At 46.6% G+C, this 12876-nt stretch overlaps 2 protein-coding genes across 2 annotated transcripts; both read right to left on the bottom strand.

The window, feature by feature from the left end:
- Nucleotides 1–3066: 3066 nt before the first annotated feature.
- Nucleotides 3067–4936, bottom strand: LOC135113306 (cuticle protein 21-like). The gene is made up of 3 exons (XM_064028521.1): nucleotides 4897–4936; nucleotides 4368–4514; nucleotides 3067–3447 (listed from the first exon to the last, which is right to left on the bottom strand). Exons 1-3 carry the CDS (start codon nucleotides 4906–4908, stop codon nucleotides 3157–3159), a joined length of 450 nt encoding a protein of 149 aa, XP_063884591.1. The 5' UTR covers nucleotides 4909–4936; the 3' UTR covers nucleotides 3067–3156.
- A 5646-nt stretch (nucleotides 4937–10582) lies between these two features.
- On the bottom strand, nucleotides 10583–12452 carry LOC135113305 (cuticle protein 21-like). Its single transcript, XM_064028520.1, has 3 exons — nucleotides 12413–12452; nucleotides 11884–12030; nucleotides 10583–10963 (listed from the first exon to the last, which is right to left on the bottom strand). Exons 1-3 carry the CDS (start codon nucleotides 12422–12424, stop codon nucleotides 10673–10675), a joined length of 450 nt encoding a protein of 149 aa, XP_063884590.1. The 5' UTR covers nucleotides 12425–12452; the 3' UTR covers nucleotides 10583–10672.
- Nucleotides 12453–12876: the final 424 nt, after the last annotated feature.

Here is a 12876-nt window from a genome sequence, read left to right as displayed (position 1 = left end):
CCTTCTCCTCCTTGTATTCCTTCTTCGACGTTGTGATTTGTCGTTGTCGTCATCTTTATATATTGGTCGTTGTTATTGTTGTCGTGTTCGTCGTTAATGTTGATGTCGTCGTCATCGTTTTCATTGTATTTGTAGTTGTTGTTTTTTTCATTGTCGTGATCGGTTTCATCGTCGTTTTCGTTGTGGTTGTCATCATTGTGGTGGTCATTGTTGTTGTCATCGATGTTGTCATTACCGTTATTGTTGTCGCCGTCATCGTTGTCGTCGTGTTCGCTGTTTTCTTTCTCGTTGTCATTGTCGTTGTGGAAATTCAGTCTTTCAAATAAGTGATCTCCCGACTCTTTTTTTTTGTTCCTCAACACCGACCTGCCCTAACCCTGGTTGCCTTCGCTACACCATCCCGCCAGTCTCCTGCAGCCACGTTTGTACTGTACCAACACACTCACTCATGTCAGTCAGTCCCTTGAGCTGCGTGATCCTGTTGGTGGGTTGCCTTGAATGAATTAGATAATCAGTCATTCGGCCACTCCACTTTTCCTGTGTCCAGTAACATCCTTAAAGGTGATTTTCTACCAGTCGATAATTCGGCCATCCTTCGCCACTTTGCAGTCTTTCTTCCCAACACTCGACCCTTCCCTGCAGCTCTCTTCTGTGTGTGTCACCTCAGCCTCTTGTTCATAGTTTCTGTTTCGCTGTTGTAGATTCTCGTCTTCTGGTTCTTATCCTCGTCATTTTCGGTGCTGTCCTTGTGCTTGTCGTCGCTGTCGTCCTCATCGTCGTCTTTATTTTCTTCCTCCTCTTCCTCCTCCTCCTCCTTCTCCTACGCATTACGCGTAGGACGGGCGGGGCTGCTGATAGGACGGAGAGGGGCCCTGATTGGAAGGGACTGGGACCTGGTATGACGGTGGTGTGTGGTGGGGTGCATTTATGGGTGTGGAAGGCAGCTTGTATTGTGGAGAGTTGGGTGCGCCACGTGTGGAGTATTGGGTACACGAGGTGCAGTGGGAGCACGCCAGGAAGAAGGGTGTACCTTGAGGGCCATGTCGGGGGGCTGAGGTGCGTTGAGGAGTGGTGGCTTCTCTACCTCTCGGCCCGCTTATATAGTGGCGGAATGGAATGGAAGGAATGGGCACTGATTTTAGAGGCCGAGAATGAGGTTAGGAGATGAAGATGTGAAGGGAAGTCACGAGGAATGTAAGGAAGGAGGTGGGATAAATAGGATGAACTTGGAGGGAGAGAAAGGACCAGGAATAAATCCACGTGGCGTGGTGTTGAGAGGTCGTGTCGAGGCCAGAATGTTCCACTTTTGGTTTTAGAAAATGACACGACTTTTGTGAGAAATTGAATGCATTTTCTTCGGGCACTTGAAGTTTTCTGTCGGATCATCATCATTATCATCATCATCATCATCATCATCATTATCATCTTCATCGTCATCATCATCATCATTATCATCATCATCATCATCATCATCATCATAATCATCATCATCATCATGACCATTATCTTCTAACATTACCTGGCTTAACAAAGGCTTCCTTCAAACTTACCTGGTTATCTCTCTGGTCTCCATCTGTTCCACGCCACCCTATCAAAACTCATCTCTTTATCAGCTCCCCGTCTCCCCTTTCTGCTTTTACCGTCTCCAGGTTGTCAGTCCCTTACTCCAACCGTCCATCTGTTATCTGTCTGGCGCGTCATGTGTCCTGCCCTTGTCCACTCTTCTCTTTGACTTGTACAGTTAATGTCTTCAATTTTGGTCTGCTCTCATACTGATGATGTTCTCTTTTCATCTTTTATATTTGTGATAGGCATTGTTTATTTTTTTCTTTTGTATTCTTTGAGGGAAGCTGGAAGTTTCATTACGCGAAGACTCATGTGACTCTTGGTTTCTGACTCAAATGTTAAAACTGAATATCTGTCTTTCTCTGTACTGATGGTGATATTTTGACAACACTATTAACAGTGGGAGATTTTGTCACTTCGGCCAGCAGTTATTCATTTATTTATATTTCTTCCGATCTCTATGTCCAAACAGCCTCGCCCATAGGCTCCTCGTGTTTCCTTTGCCCTGCTTCACACTTCCCAACAACGCTGCGCTGTTGTGCGGTTCCAGACAACTTTTTTCCCTTCCTGTGTGTAACTGTAACTCACTCCCCCTGTCATCCCATTCCTTCAGTTATATTATCTGACTCGCTCTCGTGGTGTTTTGAATGAATGAATGAAATACGAATCTACACGATTGGTCCAGCCTTTGCCACCTCGCTGTGCCCTCCCAGCCCTTCGTCCCTACTTTGCAGTGCCCTTTCCAACACCTCGCCCTTACCTCGCAGTGCCCCTTGCAGTCCCATGCCTGTATCCCTCACTGACTCTCCAAGCCCGTCGCCCCATTCCTGCAGTGCCCCTGCCAGCCCTTCTCTCCTACCTCGCAGTGCCTCTACCAGTGCCTCTCCCTTACCTCACACTGTCTTCGACAATGGACCTAGACGGCTTGTCATTGCAGGTTCCAGACTTGCTGCCACTGTTTCTTGGTGTTTTTCATATGGTCCTCTTCATTGTTATTTTGGCATAATTCTTCTCGTCTTTCATTTATTCTCCTTATGAAAACATAATTTTGTTTAATACAATGCTGGTCGAGGCACTAACGTTGGTATAGTGTAGTTTAATCCCTACTTTAATTTTCGGCTTGAAAATTTCAATATACACATTTCCTTCAAGATACTTGATGGTGTTTTCTGTTTATAGTGTCATGTTTACAAACAAGAGGTCGGACTGAATGAAGCCCTTTTCTGTTCTTTTTCTGTTCTTCCACTCATAGTTCATTACGAGGAACAAACAGCTAAACACACAAATCCTCGTTCTAGATCGTCTCGCTCCTGGTATCTGTTGTCATGCATTTCAGGAAACATGTGACGACCCGATGGGACGGCACAGGTTGGTGCGATTGGGCGGAACGTGGCGAGGCTTTTGGCAGGATGCGAGGTGGAGGGTTGGTGGGGAGCTGGGAAGGGAATGTATGGAGAGTTTGGTAGGGAATTCGAAGTGTAGGGTGAAGGAAGGAGAGTGTTTTATCGCATTCGTTTATTGCTTTGTACGTACTGGTATAATGGAGTATTTACAAAGACGGAAAGACTTGGCCGTCACGAGGGTGGAGCATTACGCGTAGGACGGGCGGGGCTGCCGGTAGGACGGGGCGGGGGCCTGGTAGGAAGGTGCGGAGCCGTAGCCCTGCTGTGTTGGGTACTGTGCCTCTCCCTGGTAGTTGACCTGGGCCACGAAGCCTGAGTCGCCGTTGACAGTGTAGGTGACCTCCTGCAGGCGGCCGTCGGGCAGCTGCACGTAGTAGGATCCCTGGGTGTCGTAGCCGTCGCGGGTCTCCTGGTGGCCATTGTCGTTGCTGGAATAGTCGTCCTTGACGTTCCAGCTGAAGTCATACTTAGGGGGACTCTGTGAATGGGGAGGGAGGAACGGTGAATGAGTGAGTGTTTTTATTTTATTTATTTATTTTTTTATGTAGGAAGGACACTGGCCAAGGGCAACAAAAATCTAATAAAAAAATGCCCACTGAAATGCCAGTCCCATGAAAGGGTCAAAGCAGTGGTCAAAAATTGATGAATAAGTTTCTTGAAACCTCCCTTTTGAAGGAATTCAAGTCATAGGAAGGTGGAAATACAGAAGCAGACAGGGAGTTCCAGAGTTTACCAGAGAAGGGGATGAATGATTGAGAATATTGGTTAACTCTTGCGTTAGAGAGGTGGACAGAATAGGGGTGAGAGAAAGAAGAAAGTCTTGTGCAACGAGGCCGCGGAAGGAGGGGAGGTATGCAGTTAGCAAGATCAGAAGAGCAGTTAGCATGAAAATAGCGGTAAAAGACAGCTAGATATGCAACATTGCGGCGGTGAGAGAGAGGCTGAAGACAGTCAGTTAGAGGAGAGGAGTTGATGAGACGAAAAGTTTTTGATTCCACCCTGTCTAGAAGAGCAGTATGAGTGGAACCTCCCCAGACGTGTGAAGCATACTCCATACATGGACGGATAAGGCCCTTGTACAGAGTTAGCAGCTGGGGGGGTGAGAAAAACTGGCGGAGACGTCTCAGAACACCTAACTTCATAGAAGCTGTTTTAGCTAGAGATGAGATGTGAAGTTTCCAGTTCAGATTATAAGTAAAGGACAGACCGAGGATGTTCAGTGTAGAAGAGGGGGACAGTTGAGTGTCATTGAAGAAGAGGGGATAGTTGTCTGGAAGGTTGTGTCGAGTTGATAGATGGAGGAATTGAGTTTTTGAGGCATTGAACGATACCAAGTTTGTGTGTGTGTGTGTGTGTGTGTGTGTGTCTGATTTCAGTGCATGCGTATAAGGGACTCACCACTGGCTCGGGTGCATTGTAGGATGGCGCGGGGGCGTTATAGGATGGGGCGCGGGCGCTGTAGATGGGGGCAGGAGAGGGAGGAAGCGGCCTATAGGAAGTCGTGTCGGCGAGGGCGACTGCCACGAGGGCGGGCAGGAGGACGAGCTGGTGGAGGAAGAGGACTCACTGTGGTTGGGAGGATGCGTTGGGAGGCGTTGTTGGCGTGTGTGGCAGTATTGCCATGTGTTGTATTGGCCGTTGGGGGCAGTGTGTGTGGGGCGTTGGGGGCAGTGTGTGTGTGAGGCATGGGGACGTTTGTTGTGGTGTTGTTGGTGCGTTGTGGCGTGGTCGTGGGAGTGGCTGTGAGGAAGTTTGTTGTGGTGGTGTTAGGCCGCTGGGGCTTGGTATTGAGGGAGGTGTGTTGGGATGTTGTGGAGTGCATGTTTGAGTGTTAGAGGCAGCTTTTGTTCTGGAGTATTGGGTGTGGGACGTGTGGAGTGTTGGGTGCATTAGGTGCTGTGTGTGCACGCCAGGAAGGAGGAAATACCTTGAGGGCCATATCGGTGAATGAGGTGCGTCGGAGACTGGTGGCTGCTTTGCCTTTCGGCCCGCTTATATAGTGGCGGCTGCGGGGGCGTGGCGTTGACGTCACGAGGGCAGAGGAGAACGTGGGTAGGAGAGGACTTATTTTTGAGGCAGAGAAGAAAGCACAGAGGAGGTAACAGTGTCAAGGTGAGATAGGAGGAAAAAAGGAACAGAGACAGATGCAGAAAGTGACCCTGCCTGTACTTAATTAAAATTTGGACAGCTTGCAGCGCTGCTTTCACATTCCTCCTCCTCCTCCTCCTCCTCCTCCTCCTCCTCCTCCTCCTCCTCCTCCTCCTCCTCCTCCTCCTCCTCCTCCTCCTACTACTACTACTACTACTACTACTACTACTACTACTACTACTACTACTACTACTACAACAACAACAACAACAACAACAACAACAACAACAACAACAACAACAACAACAACAACTACTACTACTACTACTACTACTACTACTACTACTACTACTACTACTGCTACTACCAGTACTACTACTGCTACTACTACTACTACTACTACTACTACTACTACTACTACTACTACTACTACTACTACTACTACTACTACTACTACTACTACTACTACTACTCCTTTTCCTTCTCAAGATATCAAGATATCATCCAGGCTTCTTAAAGAAGGAAGTAATGAGCTCGTGAAACCGATTACGATTTTATTGAATAAAACTTTACTAGCGGGTAAAGTCCCCCACGAATAGAAACTAGGAAATGTCACGCCAATCATTAAAAAAGGAAATAAATCTCTCTCAGCCTATTACAGACAGATCAGTCTAACTTTAGTAGTTTCCAAGCTTATGGAAACAATAATCATAGATAAAATTGTTAGATATTTAGAAGAAAATAAAATCATAAGGGACTCGCAACACGGTTTCAGAACCAAACGTTCCTGCTTTACGAACTTACTAGACTTCTTTTATGAAGTATTTAACTCGTATGACGAGACAAAAGCTGTTGATATTATCTACCTCGATTTCCAGAAAGCTTTCGACACTGTTCTCCATAAGAGACTCATCAGTAAAGTAAAAGCTCACGGCATTGCCAGAAACACCCTGAAATGGCTGAGAGACTGGCTCTTTGACAGAAAACTGTGTTGTGATAAATGGAAAAGAATCAGATTGGCATAAGGTAAATAGCGGCGTTCCTCAAGGCTCTGTATTAGGACCAGTACTTTTTATAATATACATTAATGATACTGATGAAGAGATAAATTGCAAAATAGATAAATTTGCAGACGACACCAAAATAACACGTAGAGTAACGTCAGTGTCACAGTGGCAGGAACTGCAGTGTGACCTCAATTAACTAACAAGCTGGGCAGAAAAATGGCAGATGAGATGTAATATAGAAAAGTGTAAAATTCTACATATTGGAAGCAACAATGTTCAGGCGAGATATGTAATGAATAACATGCCACTGTCAAGCACTGATAAAGAAAAAAATCTTGGTGTCGTTGTGTCAAAAGACCTAAAGCCGAATCAACACTTCACAGAAACAGTAAAGACGGCAAATAAATTAGTAGGATTCATTGGAAGAACCCTTGAATTTAAATCAGAAAAGATTATACTTGCCTTATACAACTCACTGATGCGTCCTCATCTAGAATACTGTGTACAGTTCTGGTCACCATACTACAAAAAAGACACTGAAAAACTAGAAAAGATACAGCGCAGAGTCACAAAGATGATTCCAGGATTGCTTAATAAGCCGTATGAGGAACGACTGGAAGAACTAATCCTATTTAGTTTAACAAAGCGCAGGATAAGACGAGACCTAATTGAAGTGTTCAAAATTTATAAAGGATATAGTAACATTGATGCACATAAATATTATACCATTGATCATTCTCACCTAACAAGAAATAATGGATTAAAGATTGTACCCAAACGTTTTAAATCCCACGAGGCCAAACATTTTTTCTTTAATCGTACAGTAAATATATGAAATAATCTTCCTGCAGAAATCGTAAACAGCAATTCTGTTGAATCATTAAAAAAAAATAAAATAGACAAATATTTAAAAGCAAATTCCTAACAAGCTCTCTTCTTGTCCGAATAATTATTTTGCAGCACCAGTTTTATTATAAATTGTATTAACTTTCAGATAGGCGTATAGAGTTCACCATAGCGTGAATAGTAAAACTTCCCTTCAACCTTTCCTATGAAAATTCCATGTCAGTTTTTCCATACTGCATGGTACTTTTTCCCAATTATTTCCATGGCAGCGCAAGCTGGAGGGAGTGGTGGGTGGGGAGGAGCCTTCTGCTATGTTGTCCTGTCTCTCTTCCCTGTAGCTAGTTAGAAATAGTTACCAAACAGCCTTGAAAGGACCAAAAGGTCTGTTGGTGTTTGGCTTTTCTTTGTATTCCTTTGTATTCCTCCTCCTCCTCTTCCTCCTCCTCTTTCACCTTAGTGGAGAGGCAAGGTCTATAAATGGTCATGGAGGAAAGGTGTCCTCACAGCATGACTGAAGAAGAGACGCAGGCATGAGTGCGGCCATGAGACAAGGACAGCAAGTTCTCCTTCCTCCGCACTTGAGCAAATTTGGAGAGAGAACGGCGCGGCACTCCTATTCCTTCTCCTCCTTGTATTCCTTCTTCGACGTTGTGATTTGTCGTTGTCGTCATCTTTATATATTGGTCGTTGTTATTGTTGTCGTGTTCGTCGTTAATGTTGATGTCGTCGTCATCGTTTTCATTGTATTTGTAGTTGTTGTTTTTTTCATTGTCGTGATCGGTTTCATCGTCGTTTTCGTTGTGGTTGTCATCATTGTGGTGGTCATTGTTGTTGTCATCGATGTTGTCATTACCGTTATTGTTGTCGCCGTCATCGTTGTCGTCGTGTTCGCTGTTTTCTTTCTCGTTGTCATTGTCGTTGTGGAAATTCAGTCTTTCAAATAAGTGATCTCCCGACTCTTTTTTTTTGTTCCTCAACACCGACCTGCCCTAACCCTGGTTGCCTTCGCTACACCATCCCGCCAGTCTCCTGCAGCCACGTTTGTACTGTACCAACACACTCACTCATGTCAGTCAGTCCCTTGAGCCGCGTGATCCTGTTGGTGGGTTGCCTTGAATGAATTAGATAATCAGTCATTCGGCCACTCCACTTTTCCTGTGTCCAGTAACATCCTTAAAGGTGATTTTCTACCAGCCGATAATTCGGCCATCCTTCGCCACTTTGCAGTCTTTCTTCCCAACACTCGACCCTTTTCTGCAGCTCTCTTCTGTGTGTGTCACCTCAGCCTCTTGTTCATAGTTTCTGTTTCGCTGTTGTAGATTCTCGTCTTCTGGTTCTTATCCTCGTCATTTTCGGTGCTGTCCTTGTGCTTGTCGTCGCTGTCGTCCTCATCGTCGTCGTCTTTATTTTCTTCCTCCTCTTCCTCCTCCTCCTCCTTCTCCTACGCATTACGCGTAGGACGGGCGGGGCTGCTGATAGGACGGAGAGGGGCCCTGATTGGAAGGGACTGGGACCTGGTATGACGGTGGTGTGTGGTGGGGTGCATTTATGGGTGTGGAAGGCAGCTTGTATTGTGGAGAGTTGGGTGCGCCACGTGTGGAGTATTGGGTACACGAGGTGCAGTGGGTGCACGCCAGGAGGGAGGGTGTACCTTGAGGGCCATGTCGGGGGGCTGAGGTGCGTTGAGGAGTGGTGGCTTCTCTACCTCTCGGCCCGCTTATATAGTGGTGGAATGGAATGGAAGGAATGGGCACTGATTTTAGAGGCCGAGAATGAGGTTAGGAGATGAAGATGTGAAGGGAAGTCACGAGGAATGTAAGGAAGGAGGTGGGATAAATAGGATGAACTTGGAGGGAGAGAAAGGACCAGGAATAAATCCACGTGGCGTGGTGTTGAGAGGTCGTGTCGAGGCCAGAATGTTCCACTTTTGTTTTTAGAAAGTGACACGACTTTTGTGAGAAATTGAATGCATTTTCTTCGGGCACTTGAAGTTTTCTGTCGCATCATCATCATTATCATCATCATCATCATCATCATCATTATCATCTTCATCGTCATCATCATCATCATTATCATCATCATCATCATCATCATCATCATCATGACCATTATCTTCTAACATTACCTGGCTTAACAAAGGCTTCCTTCAAACTTACCTGGTTATCTCTCTGGTCTCCATCTGTTCCACGCCACCCTATCAAAACTCATCTCTTTATCAGCTCCCCGTCTCCCCTTTCTGCTTTTACCGTCTCCAGGTTGTCAGTCCCTTACTCCAACCGTCCATCTGTTATCTGTCTGGCGCGTCATGTGTCCTGCCCTTGTCCACTCTTCTCTTTGACTTGTACAGTTAATGTCTTCAATTTTGGTCTGCTCTCATACTGATGATGTTCTCTTTTCATCTTTTATTTTTGTGATAGGCATTGTTTATTTTTTTCTTTTGTATTCTTTGAGGGAAGCTGGAAGTTTCATTACGCGAAGACTCATGTGACTCTTGGTTTCTGACTCAAATGTTAAAACTGAATATCTGTCTTTCTCTGTACTGATGGTGATATTTTGACAACACTATTAACAGTGGGAGATTTTGTCACTTCGGCCAGCAGTTATTCATTTATTTATATTTCTTCCGATCTCTATGTCCAAACAGCCTCGCCCATAGGCTCCTCGTGTTTCCTTTGCCCTGCTTCACACTTCCCAACAACGCTGCGCTGTTGTGCGGTTCCAGACAACTTTTTTCCCTTCCTGTGTGTAACTGTAACTCACTCCCCCTGTCATCCCATTCCTTCAGTTATATTATCTGACTCGCTCTCGTGGTGTTTTGAATGAATGAATGAAATACGAATCTACACGATTGGTCCAGCCTTTGCCACCTCGCTGTGCCCTCCCAGCCCTTCGTCCCTACTTTGCAGTGCCCTTTCCAACACCTCGCCCTTACCTCGCAGTGCCCCTTGCAGTCCCATGCCTGTATCCCTCACTGACTCTCCAAGCCCGTCGCCCCATTCCTGCAGTGCCCCTGCCAGCCCTTCTCTCCTACCTCGCAGTGCCTCTACCAGTGCCTCTCCCTTACCTCACACTGTCTTCGACAATGGACCTAGACGGCTTGTCATTGCAGGTTCCAGACTTGCTGCCACTGTTTCTTGGTGTTTTTCATATGGTCCTCTTCATTGTTATTTTGGCATAATTCTTCTCGTCTTTCATTTATTCTCCTTATGAAAACATAATTTTGTTTAATACAATGCTGGTCGAGGCACTAACGTTGGTATAGTGTAGTTTAATCCCTACTTTAATTTTCGGCTTGAAAATTTCAATATACACATTTCCTTCAAGATACTTGATGGTGTTTTCTGTTTATAGTGTCATGTTTACAAACAAGAGGTCGGACTGAATGAAGCCCTTTTCTGTTCTTTTTCTGTTCTTCCACTCATAGTTCATTACGAGGAACAAACAGCTAAACACACAAATCCTCGTTCTAGATCGTCTCGCTCCTGGTATCTGTTGTCATGCATTTCAGGAAACATGTGACGACCCGATGGGACGGCACAGGTTGGTGCGATTGGGCGGAACGTGGCGAGGCTTTTGGCAGGATGCGAGGTGGAGGGTTGGTGGGGAGCTGGGAAGGGAATGTATGGAGAGTTTGGTAGGGAATTCGAAGTGTAGGGTGAAGGAAGGAGAGTGTTTTATCGCATTCGTTTATTGCTTTGTACGTACTGGTATAATGGAGTATTTACAAAGACGGAAAGACTTGGCCGTCACGAGGGTGGAGCATTACGCGTAGGACGGGCGGGGCTGCCGGTAGGACGGGGCGGGGGCCTGGTAGGAAGGTGCGGAGCCGTAGCCCTGCTGTGTTGGGTACTGTGCCTCTCCCTGGTAGTTGACCTGGGCCACGAAGCCTGAGTCGCCGTTGACAGTGTAGGTGACCTCCTGCAGGCGGCCGTCGGGCAGCTGCACGTAGTAGGATCCCTGGGTGTCGTAGCCGTCGCGGGTCTCCTGGTGGCCATTGTCGTTGCTGGAATAGTCGTCCTTGACGTTCCAGCTGAAGTCATACTTAGGGGGACTCTGTGAATGGGGAGGGAGGAACGGTGAATGAGTGAGTGTTTTTATTTTATTTATTTATTTTTTTATGTAGGAAGGACACTGGCCAAGGGCAACAAAAATCTAATAAAAAAATGCCCACTGAAATGCCAGTCCCATGAAAGGGTCAAAGCAGTGGTCAAAAATTGATGAATAAGTTTCTTGAAACCTCCCTTTTGAAGGAATTCAAGTCATAGGAAGGTGGAAATACAGAAGCAGACAGGGAGTTCCAGAGTTTACCAGAGAAGGGGATGAATGATTGAGAATATTGGTTAACTCTTGCGTTAGAGAGGTGGACAGAATAGGGGTGAGAGAAAGAAGAAAGTCTTGTGCAACGAGGCCGCGGAAGGAGGGGAGGTATGCAGTTAGCAAGATCAGAAGAGCAGTTAGCATGAAAATAGCGGTAGAAGACAGCTAGATATGCAACATTGCGGCGGTGAGAGAGAGGCTGAAGACAGTCAGTTAGAGGAGAGGAGTTGATGAGACGAAAAGTTTTTGATTCCACCCTGTCTAGAAGAGCAGTATGAGTGGAACCTCCCCAGACGTGTGAAGCATACTCCATACATGGACGGATAAGGCCCTTGTACAGAGTTAGCAGCTGGGGGGGTGAGAAAAACTGGCGGAGACGTCTCAGAACACCTAACTTCATAGAAGCTGTTTTAGCTAGAGATGAGATGTGAAGTTTCCAGTTCAGATTATAAGTAAAGGACAGACCGAGGATGTTCAGTGTAGAAGAGGGGGACAGTTGAGTGTCATTGAAGAAGAGGGGATAGTTGTCTGGAAGGTTGTGTCGAGTTGATAGATGGAGGAATTGAGTTTTTGAGGCATTGAACGATACCAAGTTTGTGTGTGTGTGTGTGTGTGTGTGTGTGTCTGATTTCAGTGCATGCGTATAAGGGACTCACCACTGGCTCGGGTGCATTGTAGGATGGCGCGGGGGCGTTATAGGATGGGGCGCGGGCGCTGTAGATGGGGGCAGGAGAGGGAGGAAGCGGCCTATAGGAAGTCGTGTCGGCGAGGGCGACTGCCACGAGGGCGGGCAGGAGGACGAGCTGGTGGAGGAAGAGGACTCACTGTGGTTGGGAGGATGCGTTGGGAGGCGTTGTTGGCGTGTGTGGCAGTATTGCCATGTGTTGTATTGGCCGTTGGGGGCAGTGTGTGTGGGGCGTTGGGGGCAGTGTGTGTGTGAGGCATGGGGACGTTTGTTGTGGTGTTGTTGGTGCGTTGTGGCGTGGTCGTGGGAGTGGCTGTGAGGAAGTTTGTTGTGGTGGTGTTAGGCCGCTGGGGCTTGGTATTGAGGGAGGTGTGTTGGGATGTTGTGGAGTGCATGTTTGAGTGTTAGAGGCAGCTTTTGTTCTGGAGTATTGGGTGTGGGACGTGTGGAGTGTTGGGTGCATTAGGTGCTGTGTGTGCACGCCAGGAAGGAGGAAATACCTTGAGGGCCATATCGGTGAATGAGGTGCGTCGGAGACTGGTGGCTGCTTTGCCTTTCGGCCCGCTTATATAGTGGCGGCTGCGGGGGCGTGGCGTTGACGTCACGAGGGCAGAGGAGAACGTGGGTAGGAGAGGACTTATTTTTGAGGCAGAGAAGAAAGCACAGAGGAGGTAACAGTGTCAAGGTGAGATAGGAGGAAAAAAGGAACAGAGACAGATGCAGAAAGTGACCCAGCCTGTACTTAATTAAAATTTGGACAGCTTGCAGCGCTGCTTTCACATTCCTCCTCCTCCTCCTCCTCCTCCTCCTCCTCCTCCTCCTCCTCCTCCTCCTCCTCCTCCTCCTCCTCCTCCTCCTCCTCCTCCTACTACTACTACTACTACTACTACTACTATTACTACTACTACTACTACTACTACAACAACAACAACAACAACAACAACAACAACAACAACAACAACAA

This window comes from Scylla paramamosain, chromosome 25, assembly GCF_035594125.1.
Source record: "Scylla paramamosain isolate STU-SP2022 chromosome 25, ASM3559412v1, whole genome shotgun sequence".
In the NCBI taxonomy this organism is placed as follows: Eukaryota; Metazoa; Arthropoda; class Malacostraca; order Decapoda; family Portunidae; genus Scylla; species Scylla paramamosain.
This window is presented reverse-complemented; position numbering and strand designations above follow the sequence as displayed.

What these genes read in the sequence shown, in the direction of transcription:
- LOC135113305 (XM_064028520.1), bottom strand. An exon ending in ACAATGCACCCGAGCCAGTG is followed by an intron (nt 10,964 to 11,883) that starts GTGAGTCCCTTA and finishes CCCCATTCACAG; the next exon opens with AGTCCCCCTAAGTATGACTT.
- LOC135113306 (XM_064028521.1), bottom strand. An exon ending in ACAATGCACCCGAGCCAGTG is followed by an intron (nt 3,448 to 4,367) that starts GTGAGTCCCTTA and finishes CCCCATTCACAG; the next exon opens with AGTCCCCCTAAGTATGACTT.